At 46.7% G+C, this 19,492-nt stretch overlaps 2 protein-coding genes across 2 annotated transcripts; one reads left to right on the forward strand and one right to left on the reverse strand.

Moving 5' to 3' along the window:
• Positions 1-1,728: 1,728 nt before the first annotated feature.
• pgbd5 (piggyBac transposable element derived 5) lies at positions 1,729-9,373 on the reverse strand. Its single transcript, XM_089012777.1, has 7 exons — positions 8,088-9,373; positions 7,136-7,566; positions 5,967-6,101; positions 4,995-5,175; positions 4,346-4,543; positions 4,169-4,274; positions 1,729-3,822 (listed from the first exon to the last, which is right to left on the reverse strand). Exons 1-7 carry the CDS (start codon positions 8,479-8,481, stop codon positions 3,621-3,623), a joined length of 1,647 nt encoding a protein of 548 aa, XP_088868903.1. The 5' UTR covers positions 8,482-9,373; the 3' UTR covers positions 1,729-3,620.
• Positions 9,374-9,492: 119 nt separating this feature from the next.
• cog2 (component of oligomeric golgi complex 2) lies at positions 9,493-17,834 on the forward strand. The gene is made up of 18 exons (XM_089012766.1): positions 9,493-9,647; positions 9,837-9,998; positions 10,428-10,493; positions 10,560-10,640; positions 10,710-10,813; positions 11,647-11,755; positions 11,834-12,013; positions 12,101-12,225; positions 13,186-13,312; positions 13,409-13,548; positions 14,464-14,525; positions 14,683-14,834; positions 14,893-15,075; positions 15,717-15,789; positions 15,887-16,029; positions 16,111-16,250; positions 16,388-16,571; positions 17,061-17,834. Exons 1-18 carry the CDS (start codon positions 9,591-9,593, stop codon positions 17,157-17,159), a joined length of 2,187 nt encoding a protein of 728 aa, XP_088868892.1. The 5' UTR covers positions 9,493-9,590; the 3' UTR covers positions 17,160-17,834.
• The last annotated feature ends 1,658 nt before the right edge of the window (positions 17,835-19,492 follow it).

Here is a 19,492-nt window from a genome sequence, read left to right on the forward strand (position 1 = left end):
TTCCCTTTTTTTAGTTGTGAAAAAAAGTTCCAATAAATGTTGTTCCACTTCACGATTGTGTCCCACTTGTTGTTGATTCTTGACAAAAAAAAATGCCATTTCATATCTTTATGTTTGAAGCCTGAAATGTGGCAAAAGGTTGCAAGGGGGCCCAATAATTTGCAAGGCACTGTATGATTACGGCTAACGTAGGTAGCTTTGCATTTTAGTGGAAAGAACTTTAAAAAAAACTGCTTCCGCCTTTGATGCCACGAGTTAAATAAATATACAATAATGAATAAAAAGACACTCGGATGTTCCTTTTTGTCTAATTGTCTTATGTGTGCTAACTTTCATAGAGGCGTCCTCCATTTCTTGTGTTAGCACGGACCTTTAATGTGGAAAAAAAGCGGTGTGTTACAAAAAGTAAACAAACGCACTTGCGCACAATTAAGCGAGCTATGATTTGATATTGCACTTGGCCATATTCCTTTTCGTTACCGTTGAAGGTTTTCAAATAGTTATTGAGGCAACAAATATGGAACCGGCGCTACAATAGGCTAACCTCATGTTACCCTGGGTGTGCTTGTCCGCGGCCTTGGGTGGAGCGCCTTAGACATGTTGGAGACATCGGTTGTAAAGTTGGGAAAGTCTCATGAAAACACCGGTGCGCTTTTCATTCAGCTCCATGACTAATCTTTTATGATATCCTTTGAAAAAAAAGAACAAAAAGGAAAGAAAGAAAATAAAGCAACGCCCAATTTAGTTGCCGTCAGCCATTAAAGGTGATTTGGCAAGATTCATCTTTTAAAAAGGAAACCTGTTATGACGAATGTTTTCCTCGTTGCTTTTTATGTACGCTAGACAAATGGCGGTATTGAGACTATTTACCTCCAAAATGGCCATAAAAGCCCAGAACGTTGCTAGCAAACATTTTTTAAATTCTTTTCAAAGCATATTGGACGCCATTGTAACATGAGGCGGTTTGCCTTTATGTGATCATATTTAGGAGGATTAATATTGTACGCTAGCAAAGCAAAATGACCTTGAACGTTTTAGCAGATCAAAATGAAGTTGAAAGAATTTTTTCAAGTGCACACAAAGTCAAAGAAAAGGACTTGTTGCCTTCAAGTTGTCTGTCGACTCGAACGTGAGATGATCAAACTACGGACTGTGATCTGCTGCCACCTGCCAGTCATGTTGCGCATTACACCTGTTCTCATTTGTAAAATGGACCGCTCTTTAAAAAAACAACAATAATAATAATAATAATAATAATCAATGAACGAATTTCCAAATGCCAAAGCCTGAAAAGCTGTATGTCATGCATATTAGCATATTTGACAATAAAGCTGACTTTGAACCTTTGAACCTGAATGCTCCTGTGTTCGCCGCGTACGTTAGCATTAAGCTAATGGACTTTTGTTTCTCACTTTTATGATTTGTTTGAATAATTGGGTATGAATGCAATCCAATTGCTTTTTTGCCTGACGCTTATTTGAATGTGTTCTACTCGAACGTCTAAACGAATTTTTCGCTAGCCCTTGATGTTAGCATTAAGCTAACATACTTTCATTTGATTAAATGACATGGTTTTGTTGACATGACATTTAGTGTAGTTTTTTTTTTTTTATAAATATACAGTGTTTAATTGTAATGAAATAAATCAGAAGGGATATAACTCAATGTTTTTTTCTATGATCTCGATACAAATAATATAGTAAAAAAACGGTGACACAAGAGCCTCGTACAACATTTCTGAAATTTATTTGGTCCAGATATGTATACATATTTCAACCCAGTGTCAACAATATACGCCCGTGTGCACGCACTAACACACACATTCTCACACGCGCGTCAATGGGGCTCATCGGTTGCATCAGGGAAAACATTTTTTTAACCACCTTTTACCATGTTACTTTTTTTCCATCTCTCTTCCATAGTTAGCTAGCTAAATTTGATAGCTAGCTAACTAGCTAGCTGATAGATATAGATTTGACAGCTCGATGTTATACCATTGAAGTCGACATGATACCGATAGCACGCGGCTAGGAGATAAATAAGTCCATCAAGCGTATGTATGTGTGTTAGTCTCCTATGAATACTATGACATGGCGAGTGCGGTTAGTTAGCCACGGCGCCCTGAGCTCACTCTTATGTCATCGTAGAACAAGGGGCGCAAATCAAAAAAGACGAGGCGCTATGGGAAAGCTAGGTGGGTAAAACGATTTCACTGTTAATATCTCTTCATAGTTAGAGGGCGCTTTTTTCAATGTTTCATTTTTTGACAGGTTATTAAAAAATAAAAAGTTTAACCTAACAGCCAAATGTTTACGTTGAGCCACAGTGAATGGGAAACATACACACTGGTAAACGACAGAGACAAAATACCCCAACCGTCAAGATTTATGTTAGTGCTAATGCTAACGCTAACGCAAGCGCATGGATAATTATTCCGGCCGTCACCGTGAACATTTGGCGCCGGTGAAACAGCAACGGGGTGTTGTTAGTCAGCAGACATCTTCTCACACATTGTCAATCCCAACTTTGAGGTGAAGAACGCGGGACATTTTTATCGTATACAAACACACAGACACGCACCGAAAGTGATGACGACGATGCCTTGCATTAGTCATTTAACATTAAAAAAAACAAAACACCACAATCTTGAGTCTGAGTGGACAAAATAGAAACACACGAAAAGTACAGTGACTAATTGATGACGGCTAATTGACGTGTTGAATTTTTTTTTTTACATCTCTATGTACACAATCTTTCATTATCCTTGATAACACCCGCTTCTTTTTTTGTTTTTTTTTTGGGAGGGACGCATGAATTACAATCTGCATTTTCTCCATTCAGATGACAAGATGAGTGAAGATCCAAAGCCACCTTCGAGCAATGTCCACCAAAGCATCACACAGAAACAACAACATCCACAAAAGCGTGCAACGCTCTCGCCGGCATGAAAAGCCAAAAGGTAACATTTTTTTTTTTTTTTTTTTTCGAGGTCGGAAAATGTAGATTTGTGGCAATTTTTGGAATGTGGGAAAAAAGTCCTGATTTTTTGTGGCAATTTTATGATACGTATTTGAAAAAAAACTGAAAAAGAATTTTAAAAATGTATTTCAGTGCAGAATAACATAAAGTATGTTTCTCCGCCATTTAACTCCATTCCCAAATGTATGCGGGTTTTGGTTTTTCTTGCGGTGGGTGCTGATAAAGCACTGGTCAGACCTCTGGCAATGCTTTTCCCTCCCGCGAGGGGGCAGCATTAGCCTTTTGTCCATGTTAGCGCTTTGTTGCAGCTTCAGCTGTTGTTAAAGTGCTATATAATATGTATCGCATTGCATTTTGTACATCTGCCCCCATTTCAAGCTCAAATAACTTTAGACTCATATAACTTAGGACTGAACGACTTTTTTTCTGATGAAAGACTCTCCGTCTAAGGTTTCTTACGCCGAATTGAATGTTTACGTAGTCCTACAATTCAATATTGTGCGGAGTGAAAATGGCACAAACCCTGGCACTGGAGCGGACGCATTATTTTCACGTCGTCTGGCAGTGAATGAGTTGACGATGAAAAAATGGGCCTAAACGCACCGTTGATTTTATGTTTGGACAAAGCATCCCGAGATCCCCTACCCATCCCCCACCTTGATCTCCTCCTGCACGTCCAGCAGCTCCTTGACCAGTTTCTCGCCGAACTGCGCTCGGCTGTAGCGCTTAGCGGCGTAAGCGTCGGACATCTTGTACAGGACGTAAGCGTTGTTGATGGCGATGCTGACGCTTAGCCAGAAGACCTGCTGCCACGTCTTGTTGGGCTTGTGGAAGATGAAATACCTGAAGGTGCGAACAAAGTTATTTATTTGAAGAAGATCGCCCCGATGAACGAGGCATACGGGGAACATCCGACTTACGACCGAGTTGCGTTCCCACCAAACGCTCTGAAGTGGAAATCCATTCAAAGCGGTGAATAGAGCGGCACGCGGAGGCTGACTCGCAAACTCGCGGATTGCCGCGCGAGCGTGAGATGCCGGCCGGCCGTCTGGCCCAAATTGTCGCAGGCGTTGCCGGCCCGCTAGCGCGTCGCGGTGCCAGGCGTAGAATTACAATGTAAAAGAAAAGGGTCTGGAGGTGGCGGTCGTAAGTCGGACGTGACCTGTATTTAGCCGGCGATCTCGCATACTTGCTGAATTTATCGTCGTATTTGCAAATGTAGCCGAGATGCGCGGCGAAGGCCTCCACCGCCAAGGGACACGGAACCTCGCCGCTTTTTCTCTTGATGATCAAACCTGTCGCCAGTCCGCGGAGTCGAGGGGGGGGTGAGAAATGGGTTGCGAAAGGCCATTTGGATGAAGCCTACCTTGCTTGGTGGGCGAGTAGGCGTTGGTGAGGAAGCGAAAGTGGCCCTTGTTGTACCAGCTGATGAGCGACATGCTGCCTTGCATCATCACCCGCCATTGGCCTCGCCGGGCCGGCGCGGAGCCGCACGCCAGCATGCTCTCGGGCAGCCCCGTGCAGTCGCTCTTCCTGGCGCTCAGCAGCCCGCAGCAATAAATGTCTGCCCGACGTCACATCGTTTGCAAATTGATCACATCGCGCCATTGATGATGTCATCAATGCCATTTTCAGGAAACTGCTGTCATGTGTGGACATGGCGTGTTCTCCCCGGGACTACGTGGGGGTGGATGGATGGATGGATGGATGGATGGATGGATGGATGGATGGATGGATGGATGGATTGATCGACGGCTTTTTGGATGGATGGATGGATGGATGGATTGATCGACGGCTTTTTGGATGGATGGATGGATGGATGGATGGATTGATCGACGGCTTTTTGGATGGATGGATGGATGGTCTTTTGTATGATATCAATTGAACGCTTGAGTTTTGTTTAGCTTTTGTCGTTTCCTTCAATTTGCATCTCTTCATCCATCTAAGCAGGCAAGCAAACGTGACCTTTCCGCATATGACAAAGTGTAGTTGTGTCAGAGCGCCAAATAACGGACCTTGCTTGCTGAACTCGCTGAAGAGGCCAAGACTGGTGATGGACGGCCCCATGAAGACGATGGCGTTCTTGCCACGGATGTCCTGGCACAGCTGCTTGGCCACCAGACTGTGCGGCCGAGGCTTGTTCTTCAAGGCGGACGGGCCGTCCGCGCCTTGGCCTTCTTTCAGCTGAACCCAGATCTGGACGGACGCACAAAGCGCGGGCCATCTTGGTGAGGAAACGCATTGCGTTTGGCTAACAAGCTAACCCGTAGCCTGCCTGAGGCTCGCTTGCTAAGCGCTTGCGGTCTGTGTGTGTGTGTGTGTGTGTGTGTGTGTGTGTGTGCGTGTGCGTGATGGCGAATGCAATGAGATCGATTGCCTCCATTAACTCATCTTACTTCTCGCTGTCACGTCATCGGCAGAAGTCAAAGCGGAATGGTAAAAAGTTAATTCCTCTGAATTCCAATCTGAGCTTGAAATAGGGGCAGATGTACAAAATACATTGATTGATATAGCGCTTTAGCAACAGCTGATGCCGTAATAAAGCACTAACATGGACAAAAGGCAAATGCTGCCCCCTCGTGGAAGGAAAAAACACGACCAGAGGTCTGACCAGTACTTTATCAGCACCCCCCGCAAGAAAAGAATGGCGCTCCACGTCACACTTTTCAATTCCCGAATACATTCGGGAATGGCAGCGAATGAGTTAATAAAAGTGTATAATATGATGAAACATTTTCAATGTAGTTGTGACGCGATTGCGCTACACATTTGACGCAGGTCGTTTGCTTTGGTGGCCCGCGTAACATGACGCAGTGGGACATTTTATTTCAATTTGACCGCCGTGGTTTCTCCAAAATCAGTCGGCTGCCGTTCAATTGTTTTCTTTTCTTTTCTTCTTCTACTATTTTCTTGATGTATTATTATTATTTTGGGGATCGACCTTCGTGTTGCTTTTTAATGTTTAGCGGACAGACGCGTGCAGCCACCTGACAGATGAATCCGGTGGAGGTGCACTGTCGAACCCAAAGGCTGAACTTCCTCTTCTTCCTCTTGCGCTGCTCGCGTTCTGTGCACGTGCTGATAAAAACCGGGTCCTCGTCGATTAAGGGCTCGTGAAGAACCTATCAAAAAATAAATACAATCAAAATCAAAGTCCCGTCCATCCGTCCGTCTCCATGATTCGCACAACCAAATATGGCCATTTTCTTAATTTATACGGCTCCCTATTAGGAGTCGGCTCCGGTGGTTCACTTTGTTCACTATAAGAGCCGATTCGTTCACGAACGACACATCACTCGTAGCGACAGAGCGCAAAATGATATTCGCCGGTTATTATGTCTTTTTTGTGATGACGATTTCAAGATGGCGCCGAAGAGAATAGCTAGCTCGCTTTACGGCATTGCTGCTGTGAATTGGGATGTTTTTGGGTCTAATATGAGACCGATAAAGTTTTCCCATCTTAGATGAGGTACAGCTAGGTCGAAATGAGTCAAATGGAGAGAGACCTTTTTTTTTGGGGGGGGGGGGCAGCCATGACAATCGTTGCCATGGATAAAATAAGATGGCTTAGATCAAGGGTGTCAAAGTCATTTTTGGCCACATTGGAGCTCTGCTTTGCTCTCGGAGGGCCGTTATGAATTTGGGGAAGCCATTACAATGTCTAATAGCATATTACGCAGAATGCACAACACATTAATAAATAACTAGTTTTCAAATGTGACGTCAAAAATAATGACCGTTATTGTGGTTTACGTAGGACAATTTGAAATGTTGATTGGGACTTTAGCTAGCGTCGCGGAGTTTCACAAGTTTGATTTGCTTTGGCGGGCCCAATAAAACGATGTAGCGGGCCAGATTTGGCCCCTGCGCCTCGACTCGGACACCCCTGTCGTACATACTCGATTCCTGTCATTGCACGCGCACGCACGTACGTACGCACTTTCCTCTCAGAGCGCAACGTTCTTTTCTTGCAGGAGGTGGACTGACTCGGGCCGACCTCAAGCGAGAGCGCGTTTCTTGATGTTATCTCCTCACGTGAAGTGCAATTTGGTCAAAGGCAATTTCCTTTTCGCTGTGACGACGAGTGATTGAGGAAAGGAGAAAAAAAAAAACACCATCATTTGAAAAGAAAAGGTTTCGGCACGCGCGCGCCCACCTGGGTCTGCGAAGGCTCGAAGGTGCGGCTAAAAGCCTGCTGAAGCGAGTCCAGGAAGGGTTGGATCTTGTACAGGCCCCGGTCGCTTCCGCGCGAAGGCCTGAAGGCCACGACGTGGAAGTACTTGAGGATCTTCTCAAAGCGCGCCCGGCTCATCTTCGGCGCGATGCTGCGGTTGCCGAAGAAGCCCGAGCTCCAGATGCTCAGCACCGACTCGCAACGGTGCACGCCGGTGGAGGTGACGAAGCCCAGGAATGCCTTCATCTCGCGGGCCGTGACGGGACGCCAGCCCTCGTCCGAGCCGAAGCGCTCCTGGAACTTCTTGGCGTACATGTTGGTCTGCGTCACCATGTTTTGGACGCAGTTGTCCGGGACGAAGAGCTGGAAGAAATCCACGGCGCTGGCGCTCGTCGCCATCTTCTGAGCGGGACCTGCCACGGCGTCGTCGGGGAGAAGCGCCACATCTTAGCCAATCGGTGATGAGGGAGGGAGGGCACACTCACTTTGCTTTGGAGTCAGTGTGTCATTGCAGTGACGCTACGTTCATCAAAAAAAAACATTACGTGTGTATATATATATATATATATATATACGTATGTGTGTTTCTATGTAATGCGTATATAGTATCTATACAATATATTTTATTTAATGCAATGTCCGATTGTATATGTGATGGGGGGGGGGGGCACACAGCGAGCATGCAACAAAAGCATAACAGCATCAAAGGAGAAATGACTGATGCAATGTCATCTTCCACACCCCTCCGACAGATGCGCGCGCACACACACACACACACACACACACACACACACACACACACACACACACACACACACACACACACACACACACACACACACACACACTTGGACGCGTAAGGTAAAATGAGCTCCATGAATTGCCGTCCTAAAAGGCGATGGCGGTCCGAGTGACCTTCCTTTTGCCTCCTCACCGTAAGAACCTTTAAAGGGGGGCACGGTGACGTCCTGCAGGCTGTCCGTCCAGCCCTCCTCTTCGGCTTGGCCGCGGGACAGGGCGCCGGGTGGCCCGGGGCTGCCTCCGCCCGCTCCCCCGCCGAGCGAGCTCTCTCTGTCGGCCCGTCGCTGGCGATGGCGGCGGAGGTGCCGCGCATGGCGATGCTGCTGCTGCTGCTGCTGCTGCTGATGGCGGTGGCGATGTTCCTCGTCGCCCTCCTCGGCTATGTGGTTGTCCGAGTCCGAGTCCCCGGAGGTGCTGTAGAAGGGGTTGTCGCTGCTGTCGTCTCCGGACTCCCCGAAGACGTCGTCGGATATCTGCAGGCTCTCGTAGCGGGAGCGGGCCGCCTCCAAGAGGGACGGCTCCGCCATCTCTCTCCCTTCGGCGGCGGCGGCGCCGGTGCTTGGCTCGGCCACTCGCGGCCTCTGAAGCGAAAGTCGTCACGATCTCGCAGAAAGCCACAAGACGACGCCACCTTTCTCTCTTTGAGGCTGGATCGGGAGCTCCCGCCTCGAGGAGCCGAAGGCCGACGAGCCCGGTGGTCACAAACTAATGGTGCATTCAGCAAAGATGGGAAATGTCAAAACCGGCCCGCCTCGACGCATACTGCCTACATTGTTTTTGCCCCCGCATCCCTGGACATTTGAAGTAGTACAGGAGCAAACGACAGAACCGCTTCCCCATTGTTTAAATCACGCTTTTTGATCAAATAATCCTATCGGAAGGAAGTTGGCCAATTTCCCTTGTATAGCCGAAAATCGTTCATTTTTGTATTCGTTTCCACGTACACGATTTTATAACACGGATGAAGAATTAAAAAAATAACGTCACCGCGACATTATTTTATGCTGAACAACAGCGACACGAAGAAGACAAGTCACGAATGACCTACTTGTGAATTTGACGCATGTTGCGTCTCATAAAAACACGAGAGGTGTTTTCCTCCGACTACCCGGTGTTCCGCGAACGCGCCATTTACAACCCCGTATCCGCGTATCGTATCCGCGTATTGTATCGTACCGTATCCCATTGGGAGCCACAGTGGCTTTTTTTGCTGCATCGCCAGACAGACAATGTTACGACCCGACAACATTTATTCCCTCGTATAACGTCCAACATTTACGATTCATTTGTCCTGCGTATATTTCTAGCACGCAGAAGAGGATACGTCTCCGGTCGTAACAGACTTTGCGACAATTAAGAACCATAAAGATGACAGGTTTTGTTTACTGAAAGTTGTATTTATTTTTTCATCTCTAAATCATGTTTTTGTAATCCGGTCATTTTCCTTTCTATGTTTACGATGTCACTGCAGTAGCACGCCGCAGTTCTTATCGGCGCCCTGTGCGTGGCGCTGTGCTCGTACAAAATTCACCTTTCTTCTTCGCTGGTCTTGCGCCATGTTGGCGGAAGTAACCGCAATCACTCGCAGGTGTCTCGTTTATCTCGCTTCTGTCGTTGCCGCTTTGTAAGTGTCATCATGAATTTACCAAAGGGGCCCGACTCTCTATGCTTCGACAAGGACGTTTTTATGAAGGTACGGCTCGCCTTTTTTATTTTCGGGAAAAGCCGAAAGGAATCGATTGATCAATAGCCGACTATGGATGAGCTAAATGGCGAATAAACAGCAGCTGCGGCGATAGCTACGCCAAACGCGACGACGACCCCTTCTCTGGAAAGTGTGTCATCGCGAGAAGCTTTGTAGTTCTCGTGAATATGTCCCCAGGATGACTTTGACGTGGACCAGTTCGTGTCCGGGTGTCGGAAACGGGTGCAGCTGGAGGAGATGAGAGAGGACCTGGAGCTCTACTACAAGCTGCTCAAAACGGCCATGGTGGAGCTCATCAACAAAGACTACGCCGACTTTGTCAACCTCTCCACCAATCTGGTGAGCGCTCATTGCCTCCTTTTGGCTTTGTATCCTTTACTGCCGATTTGGCATGAGAATCATACCTTTCATTTATTCGTCAGCGCCTTTAATAACTCTCAAGGTCACGTTACGGTCACGGGATAAGGTGAGCAGCGGCAGCCAGTGTTCACTTAACCCGGAAGTAACCCCAATAATAAATAATAAAGAAGGCTAGCTAGCCAGCTAATAGATAGTCAACAGATAGCTCGCTAGCTAGTGAGCCACCGTGATAGCTGTTTAGCTAACAGCTATCTAGCTACAAATAAAATTTGACGATCGTCCTCGCTGCTGACATGTCCAACCCTCCGAGACCTCCCGGGTTGTAACTTTGCGCCGTAGCTTTCGCATGAAATGATTGCCACTCAAGCCACCGTAAGCTCAAAGGGGTCTTGGATTGGCGTTCCTCAGGTGGGGATGGACAAAGTCCTCAATCAGCTCTCCGTGCCACTGGGACAGCTACGGGAGGAGGTCACGGTAGGTCGCCGTACTTGAATTCGTCCTTGGAGTCAAGTTATTGAAACGAGAATCTCGTCGCGGCAGAGCCTTCGATCGTGCGTCAGCCAAGTCGTCCAAGCCATCGACCTGCAGCTGTCCAAACGGGAAGACCTGCAGAACAAAAAGGTTTTCCATTCCTCCGCTCATCCCCTCGCGCGATGAACAATGGCGCCAAAGGCTCATTTTCAACGGCAGGTTTGCGTCTTGAGGCTGATCCAGGTGCTGCGCTCGGTGGACAAGATTGAGAAAATCCTCAACGCGCAAAACCCCAAAGAGTCCGACGCCTTGGAAAGCCGCAGGTGGCGTACGAAGGAAGGAAGGAAGGAAGGAGCCTTCCGTAGCTTTGCTCCAAAAGCTACGGAAAAGCTCTCGTCTTTCAAGCTTTTTACGTGCTTGCTTTCTTTTCCTCTCAATTATTATTAGTTCCTTTGTTTTTGACTTTCACAATTATTTCAAGAAAAACAATGGAGCTATTCTGTACAATACTAATCATCATCCTACATTTAATTTGATAAGCATTTTCTCCTTTTTGCCAGCATATCTTTCTACCGGTCCTCCAACCTGCCAATAGTTTTGTTGAAAATACAGTCAACGCTCGATTTTCGAACGTCTCCATTGTCGTCCAATTCGGTTTTTGACCCAAAATGTTTGTTTTTTTAGGCCTTGGTTTACAAGCGAAAATAAGTTCCTGAGCAAAGTGAGTGCACCTGAACGCACCGCTGGACTCATGTCCACTTTCTTGTACGTCACTTCCTGGTGTCGTGGCTCATTTTGACCACCGCATTATCCTCGTGTCGTGTTCAGTTTTGAGTTGATGTGTTTGCATTGTTCAATCACGATTAAAAAAAAAAAAAAGCAGACATTGATTACGATGGAGAATCTTTGGGGTTTTTTCGACCAAATCCCTTTTCGAACAGTTTTCTGGAACGGATTATGGTCGAAAACCCTGGCTTGACTGTATTCCAACAAGAAATTGGAGCTATTCTGTTTTGATGAGCATTTTGCTAACATGTGATTATTATGTATATCGATATATTTTGTAAGAGTCCCACAAATTGCCGATAGTTATCGTTCAAGCAAAATGGTGTCGTAAATCTCTTGGTAACCACCTTTGCGTCGCGTGGCTGTTCAGTCCCTTGTTGTCGGGTCAGATCTTGGAGCGGATCGCCACCGAGTTCAACCACCTTCAGTTCCACGCCGTCCAGAGCAAAGGCATGCCCCTGCTGGACAAAGTCAGGCCGGTGAGCGTCCATCCCGCCCTGTCCCAAAACGTCTCCAGATCCTCCGGCTGACATTTTGCCTGCGTTTTCCCCCCCTAGCGTATCGCGGGCATCACCTCCACGCTTCAGCAGTCGCTGGAGGCTTTGCTGATGGAGGGCCTGCGGACGTCCGACGCGGACGCGGTCGCCCGCTGCCTGAGGACCTACGCCACCATCGACAAGACGCGAGACGCCGAGGCGCTGGTGGGCCAAGTTCTGGTGAAGCCTTTCATGGATCAGGTGGGTGACAAGTTGTCAGGCGACTCGAAGCGGGCGTACGTGCGCGCCAGCCGGGGAAGTCACCCCGTTTCCGCCGTCTGGCGCCAGGTGATTGCGGAGGACGCCGTCCAAACCGGTCCCGACGGTCTTCAGCTGATGTACTCCAGGCTGCTGGACTTTGTTCCTCATCACTGCAGACTTCTGAGAGAAGTGACCGCAGGAGCCATCTCCGGGTTAGTCGCCATCTGTGTCGCCACTCTTTGCTCTGGGGCACCCACGTCACTCACTGCCCTTTTCAAAGCCATACCTGCTCAAAATCAAGTCTTAAAGTGCACTTTTTAAAAAATGAAATAGATTGCGGTTCGTGATCAAACAAAATGTTAATATGTTGCTTTAAAAATGGAGAAGAAAAAAATAGTTTTTTTTTTTTTTAATTAATTAATTTATTTTTTGCGCAATCATTGGGTTAAAAATTTCACTTACACTTGACCAATAAAGTCAAATCTGAGTCTTTGAATGTCTCGGTTTTCGACCAATTTTGTTTTGGACTAAAAATCTCTGGTTTTTCATACCTGTGTTTACAACCGAAAATGCAAACTGAGCGCACCTGAACGCACCACTCCACTCCCCTCCGCTTTCTTATTGGGAAATGTTTCGGTGTTCAAACAGGTTTCTGGAACGGATTATGGACAAAAAGCCAGCTTTGACTATACTTGATTCGACATAAAAATCTCTAAACTACTGAAGCAGCGCATTTTTGGACCAAAAAATGCCCATAGCGGGGAGGGTGGGGGTGAAAGGTCAAAACCGCATCCTAACTCATTCATTGCCAAACGTGCATTCCAGTGCCAGGGCTTTTGTCATTGTCACTTGAATTCCAGGACCCGCAGCATATTGACTTTTAAAACGACATAAACATTCAATGCAGCGTTAAGAAACCTTAGACTCTCTTCTTTCTTCGGAAGAAAAAGAGTTAATTCCTAGGTGATGTGGGCGTGGAGTCATCTGAGCTTGAACTGGGGGCGAATGCATAAAATACAATAGAATACTGATAATATTGCTTTCTGTAGCGCTTAAACAACAAAGTGTGCGGTCAAGTGTTGCGGATGATGAAAGCAACTTCTTCCCTGAAGTGGGAATGGCCCTTTGTTTGTTTGTTTGTTTGTTTGTTTGTTTCCTCGTCACGCACGCAGCGACCGAGCCGACGGGATTCCCGGCTACGACTTCCTGGTGCAGTCGGTGTGGCCCGAGATGGCGAAAGGCCTGGAGGAGAGGCTGCCTTTCCTCTTCAACCCCGGAAACCCCGACATTTTCCAGCAGGTGCGGCGCACGGGAGCAACGGAAAGGAAAGCGGCGCTTTCCTTTCCTTTCCTTTCCTTTCCTCGCCTCACTTGCCGCTCTCGCTTTGTTTTCCAGCGTTACCGCGCCAGCGTGGAATTTGTCCGGCGCTTTGAGCGGCAGTGCAGCTCGCAGGCCGGCGTGAGGCGACTGCGAGCGCACCCGTCCTACGTCACCTTCCGCAACAAATGGAACCTGCCCGTCTATTTTCAGCTCAGGTGAGCCGTCTGTCATCGTCCGTCATCGTCCGTCATCGCCGCTAACTTGCTTTGCAAAGCTGACACGGATTTTTCTTTCTTTCTGTTCCGCCCTTCAAAGAGCGGGAACAAAGAGCAATCCAATCCAATCGATGGACGTATTTTCATTGATGCTTTTCAGCATTTCTTCTCAAAATAGCAACCATTTTTAAGAAATCAAAAGTCATCCAATTGCAATTTTTACATCCACTTTAAAATAAATACTTTGTTTTTTTTATACACATTTATCATATTTGTCTATATACCGCACATAAGAATGGAAGCTATGTCATCTTTGACTTCCATGGACTGCCTACAGATGTATTTAGATGGCGTTGTTTGGACACACGCATTGAAATAATCTTGTCATTTTAATTTCATTTTGAGAAAATCTTTTTATTTTATCGTTTGTTTGTAAACATTGTCTTAAAAATTGTATAATAATAATAATAAGGAGAAAAGATTTCATTTATAAGCACCATTCAAAACTCTCAAGGTCACGATCAATTCATTTTGAGAAAGAAATGAATCCAAAGTGGTCAATAACACTTGCTTTTCATTTTTCAAAAACAGGTTTGATATCGTTTCACAAAAAATATTGCATCAGGTTTGACAACAACAAAAAAAAATCATCATTTTTTTGGTTGAATACAAGAAAAAAATTATCGGATGAGACGTGATTTCTTTCAGGCTGAAAAAGCAAAACCCAATTGAGCAAAAGTTGATGTGTCGCCATGAAAAAATGACTGCACGAGTTTGATGCAGGAACAACAACAAAAAGAAAGTCGGCGACATTTTGGCGGTTGTTTGTTTTGTTTGGCGAGCGTGCGGCCTTTTCTGGCGTGGGCCGAAAACTCCAGGATTTGTTGTCACCTTTTTGTCTTGTCTTTTTTGCAGGTACAAGGAGATAGCGGGAAGCCTGGAGAACGCCATCGCTGGCGGCTTACGGGCGGCGCTGGGTCAGTGCCTTTCATTTTGAACGCTTGTGGAGATTTTCTTTGCGAGTGGGGACGTGCGTCAAGTTGGGATCGGCGCAATTGCAATTTGTCAAAAGGGCTCCCGGCTCGCGTCGTGCTAACATAGGATGGCCTTGTTCTGAACTAACGCCGGGCCCAGATGGAAGCGCGTACCGGCTGCGGGCCACGGCGTCCTTGTGGTCTTGCCTGCAGCGCTGCTGGTGCGAGCGAGTCTACCTGCCGCCGCTGGCCCATCGCTTCTGGAAGCTGACGCTGCAGCTCTACTCGCGATACGCCGCCTTCCTCAACCAAGTGGGTCTCTCGCTCGCTTTCGGCGCCGAAAGCGAGCGTGACTCGGATTTGCCGCCAGACCCTGAGCAAGAGCGCCGCGCCCGAGGCCGGCGAGGAGCCGGACGGGCCCGCCCCCGGCACGACGTCGGCGGAGGAGACGGGCGGCGAGAGCGGCGAGAGCGGCGAGAGCGGCGGTCCCGCCTCGCTCTCCACCAAACAGCTGGTCCACATCGCCGCGGACGTCCAAAAATTGCAAGAGCGGGTCAGCGCCGCGCCGACGCCCCCTTTAGCCAAATCTGGCCTATCATGTCATTTTATTCTTATCTGGCTAGCATCGTGTAGCTGGCATAGGATAGCATAGCTCGTGTGGTGTAGCTAGGTAGCATAGCTAACTTGCGTATGTAGCATAGCTAGTGCATCGAGCCCAGCTAGCGCATCTCGCATAGCTGGCACGTATCTAGTTAGGTAGCACATACCTCGCTAGCTAGTGTGCATCTAGCTAGCTTGCATATCTAGCTAGCTCGTGTATCTATCTAGCGTAGCTAATGTGTATCTACCTAGCTAGTGTAGCTAGCACATATGTACCTAGCTAACTCACGCATATCTAGCTAGCTCACAAGTATCTATCTAGCTAGCTAGCGTGTATCTAGCTAGCTCATGTATCTATCTAGCGTAGCTAGTGTGCATCTACCTAGCTAGTGTATCTAGCGCATATCTAGCTAGCTAGCTCACGCGTATCTAGCTAGCTATCTTATGGATATAGTATAATAAATGATCAAATTTTACCTAAAAATAGAGAAAAAACTTTTATGACATGTTGTTTATGAAAGTAAATAAAGTGATGTGAGAATCAAAGCTATTCAATTGTAATGCTGTCGAATTGTTCCCCACTTGTGCTTTTAGTTCCCCGAAATGTCGGAAATGATCCGCCAACGCTTGCAAGCCATCGGCTTCAGCAACTTCCTGCTTGTGGAAGGCAAGTGCAAAGCGTTTTGCACGTTGCCGCTGGCTCGCTGGCTCGCTGGTTGGCTGATGTTCACGGCCAACTCTTGTCGCCCCCCCCCCCACCCAAGAGGCCTTGGCGGACTCCAAAGCGAGCCTCTGCGGCAGCGCGGACGTCCTGAGCGCCCGCATGACGCAACACCTGAGCCAGCGCAGCTGCCGCTTCCTCAAAAGCGCCTCGGAAGTGCCTCGCCTCTACCGCCGCACCAATAAGGTGGGTCCAACGGCGCCGTCCCGTCCAAGTCCAAGATGGCGCGGCGTCGAGCGCCCCCCATCTTGTTTTTGCTCCAACTAGGAAGTGCCCGCGCGGGCCTCGGCGTACGTGGACAACGCCTTGCGGCCGTTGCGTCAGCTGCTCGGCGACGCGTCGGGCCTGGTGGACGCCGCCACGGCGCGACGCTGGCTGACGCTCGCGCTTTCGGAATGCGCGCAGAGGTCAGCGCCGATGTGACCCTCGTCAAAATAATCGGGGAAAGAAACGTTCCATTTTGTCAAGAAATCAAATTTCAAAGTCATTTTTGTTGACACGACGGCCAAACGTGCGTGCGTGCGTGCGTGCGTTGGCTGGCTAGGTACCACGAGACCATTTCCGAGGTGCTGAGCTCGGTGCGAAAAATGGAAGAGAGTCTGAACCGATTGAAGCGAGCCAGGAAGGGAGCCTCCGGCGTCGGCGCGCCCACCGCCGACGGCGGCCCGTCGGACGACGCCAAGATCCGACTTCAGCTGGCTCTGGATGTGGACTACTTGGCGGAACAGGTGGCCGGACAAATGCTTGCCCGCTCGCTTCGTGCTAACGTAGGATGTGCAAAATGCCCAATGAAAGCGCCGAGCTACGTTAGCATCGCCAATGAAAGCGCTAACGTCTATTAGCATGAAACCGAGGATGTTGTCATTTTTTTTCCGCGGGCTACATTGTGCTTTCGGTTTCCTCTCAGGGGGCCGCAATGAATTTGGGGAAGCCATTCAAATGTTTCATTCAATCTCGAACGCACAACAATAACTGGTTTTCAAATTTGAAGCCGAAAATCACGACTGTCATTGTGGCTTACGTGCTACAATTTGACATTTTGGTTCAGACTTTAGCACGCATCCTACAATTTCACACGTTTGATTTGCTTTGGCGGGCCGAATGCAATGATGTGGCGGGCCCGATTTGGGCCCCGGGCCTGGACTTGCGTACCGGTGCCTCGTTTTGACCGCAAAAAGAAGGTCTGTAAGCCAAAAGTGCCTTTTTGCGCCTCCCAGATGGAGCAGCTGGGCGTCCAGCCGGCCGACGTGTCCATGTTGTCCAGCCTGCTGGCGCTGGCCAAGGAGGCCCGAGAGCTCGCCCAACGCCACGCCTGAAAGTACCGTGACGAAGCCCCCCCGCCCAAAAAAACGGAGGCGCAAAGCTCCGTTGGACTTGGCTTCAGGTGAATTCAAGCCTGAGCGGCCGCCGCGTTGACTTTTTTTGACTTTGGGATCGATGAGCTCAATGTTGCGGCCTTTCCAATGACTCATGACCATTTAAATGGTCCACAAAAAAAAAAAATAAATAACATCATAATGTGGGTTAATTCTCCAAAGTAGGGTTTTAAAACCCTACATTCAAGCGCAAACTAAGCCCGACTATCCAACCCAAACCCTGATTTTAAACCCTCCTTCCAAACCAGGCTTCGGGCTTGAAAGTAGGATTTAAAGCCACGGTTGGGGCATTTAAAACTGCAGTTGGGGTTTCCAAAAAATGTACAACCCTACCCCTCGTCTTGAACCCTACTTTCAAGCCCTAACCCTGGCTTTAAACAACAGGTATGGGGTTAAAAAAAATAAAAACACCCACATTTCAAGCCCCAACCAACATTTAAAAACCATACCCCGAGTCTTCAACTAGTCTTGTGTGAACGAGCATCTTTTTTCAACACGCCGCCACGTGCGCGGCAAATAGAGCAATTAGACCAAATGCTTTGTGCATTTTTTTCCACACAAAACCACATTACTATACATGGTCGTTTTTTTGTGATTAAAAATGCCTGCCCCATAGATGGTGGTTTTTTTGGTAAACACCTTACTATACAGGGTCGTTTTTTTTTTTGGGTCAAAAACGCCTTACTATACATGGTGGTTTTTTCTCGGCTAAAAACGCCTTACTTTACATGATTGGGTTTTTTTTTACAAAAACGCCTTACTATACATGGTCGTTTCTTTCGTGCTAAAAACGCCTTACTATACATGGTCGGTTTTTTTCGTTAAAAAAACGCCTTACTATACATGGTCATTTTTTTCGGCCATAAACGCCTTACTATACATGGTGTTTTTTTCTTGGCTAAAAACGCCTTACTTTACATGGTCGTTTTTTTTTTTCAGCTAAAAACGCCTTACTATACATGGTTGTTTTTTTTTTTCGACAAAAACGCCTTACTATACATGGTCGTTTTTTTCGTAAAAAAAACGCCTTACTATACATGGTCATTTTTTTCGGCCATAAACGCCTTACTATACATGGTGTTTTTTTCTTGGCTAAAAACGCCTTACTTTACATGGTCGTTTTTTTTTTCAGCTAAAAACGCCTTACTATACATGGTTGGTTTTTTTTTTCTACAAAAACGCCTTACTATACATGGTCGTTTTTTCCGGCTAAAAACGCCTTACTATACATGGTGTTTTTTTCTTGGCTAAAAACGCCTTACTTTACATGGTCGTTTTTTTCGGCTAAAAACGCCTTACTATACATGGTTGGTTTTTTTTTTCGACAAAAACGCCTTACTATACATGGTCGTTTTTTCCCGCTAAAAACGCCTTACTATACATGGTTGTTTTTTTCGTGCTAAAAACGCCTTACTTTACATGGTGGCTTTTTCTCGGCTAAAAACGCCTTACTTTACAGGGTCGTTTTTTTGGTAAAAAAACGCCTTACTATACATGGTTGTTTTTTTTTTCTCGACAAAAACGCCTTACTATACATGGTTGTTTTTTTTTGCGTGCTAAAAAAGCCTTACTATACATGGTGGTTTTTTTTTCTCGGCTAAAAACGCCTTACTTTACAGGGTCGTTTTTTTGGTAAAAAATGCCTTACTATACATGGTCGTTTTTTTTTTCGACAAAAATGCCTTACTATACATGGTCATTTTTTTCAGCCAAAAATGCCTTACTATACATGGTCATTTTTTTGGGCTAAAAACGCCTTACTATACATGGTCGTTTCTTTCGGCTCAAAACACCTTACTATAAATGGTCGTTTTTTTCGTGTTAAAAACGCCTTACTATACATGGTTGTTTTTTTCGTGCTAAAAACGCCTTACTATACATGGTTGTTTTTTTCAGCTAAAAACGCCTTACTATACATGGTCGTTTCTTTCGTGCTAAAAACGCCTTACTATACATGGTCGTTTTTTTCGTAAAAAAAACGCCTTACTATACATGGTCATTTTTTTCGGCCATAAACGCCTTACTATACATGGTGTTTTTTTCTTGGCTAAAAACGCCTTACTTTACATGGTCGTTTTTTTTTTCAGCTAAAAACGCCTTACTATACATGGTTGGTTTTTTTTTTCTACAAAAACGCCTTACTATACATGGTCGTTTTTTCCGGCTAAAAACGCCTTACTATACATGGTGTTTTTTTCTTGGCTAAAAACGCCTTACTTTACATGGTCGTTTTTTTCGGCTAAAAACGCCTTACTATACATGGTTGGTTTTTT

This window comes from Hippocampus bargibanti, linkage group LG13 (genome assembly GCF_051943395.1).
Source record: "Hippocampus bargibanti isolate YZ-2025 linkage group LG13, ASM5194339v1, whole genome shotgun sequence".
Classification (NCBI taxonomy): Eukaryota; Metazoa; Chordata; class Actinopteri; order Syngnathiformes; family Syngnathidae; genus Hippocampus; species Hippocampus bargibanti.

Excerpts from the sequence above, each read along its gene's own strand:
- pgbd5 (XM_089012777.1), bottom strand. The coding sequence starts at position 8,481 with ATGGCGGAGCCGTCCCTCTTGGAGGCGGCCCGCTCCCGCTACGAGAGC. Across the intron at positions 7,567-8,087 it reads CCCCTTTAAAGGTTCTTACG|GTCCCGCTCAGAAGATGGCG; the intron begins GTGAGGAGGCAA and ends ACGCCGTGGCAG. Across the intron at positions 6,102-7,135 it reads TCGAGCCTTCGCAGACCCAG|GTTCTTCACGAGCCCTTAAT; the intron begins GTGGGCGCGCGC and ends ATTTTTTGATAG.
- cog2 (XM_089012766.1), top strand. The coding sequence starts at position 9,591 with ATGAATTTACCAAAGGGGCCCGACTCTCTATGCTTCGACAAGGACGTT. Across the intron at positions 9,648-9,836 it reads ACAAGGACGTTTTTATGAAG|GATGACTTTGACGTGGACCA; the intron begins GTACGGCTCGCC and ends ATATGTCCCCAG. Across the intron at positions 10,814-11,646 it reads GACGCCTTGGAAAGCCGCAG|TCCCTTGTTGTCGGGTCAGA; the intron begins GTGGCGTACGAA and ends GTGGCTGTTCAG.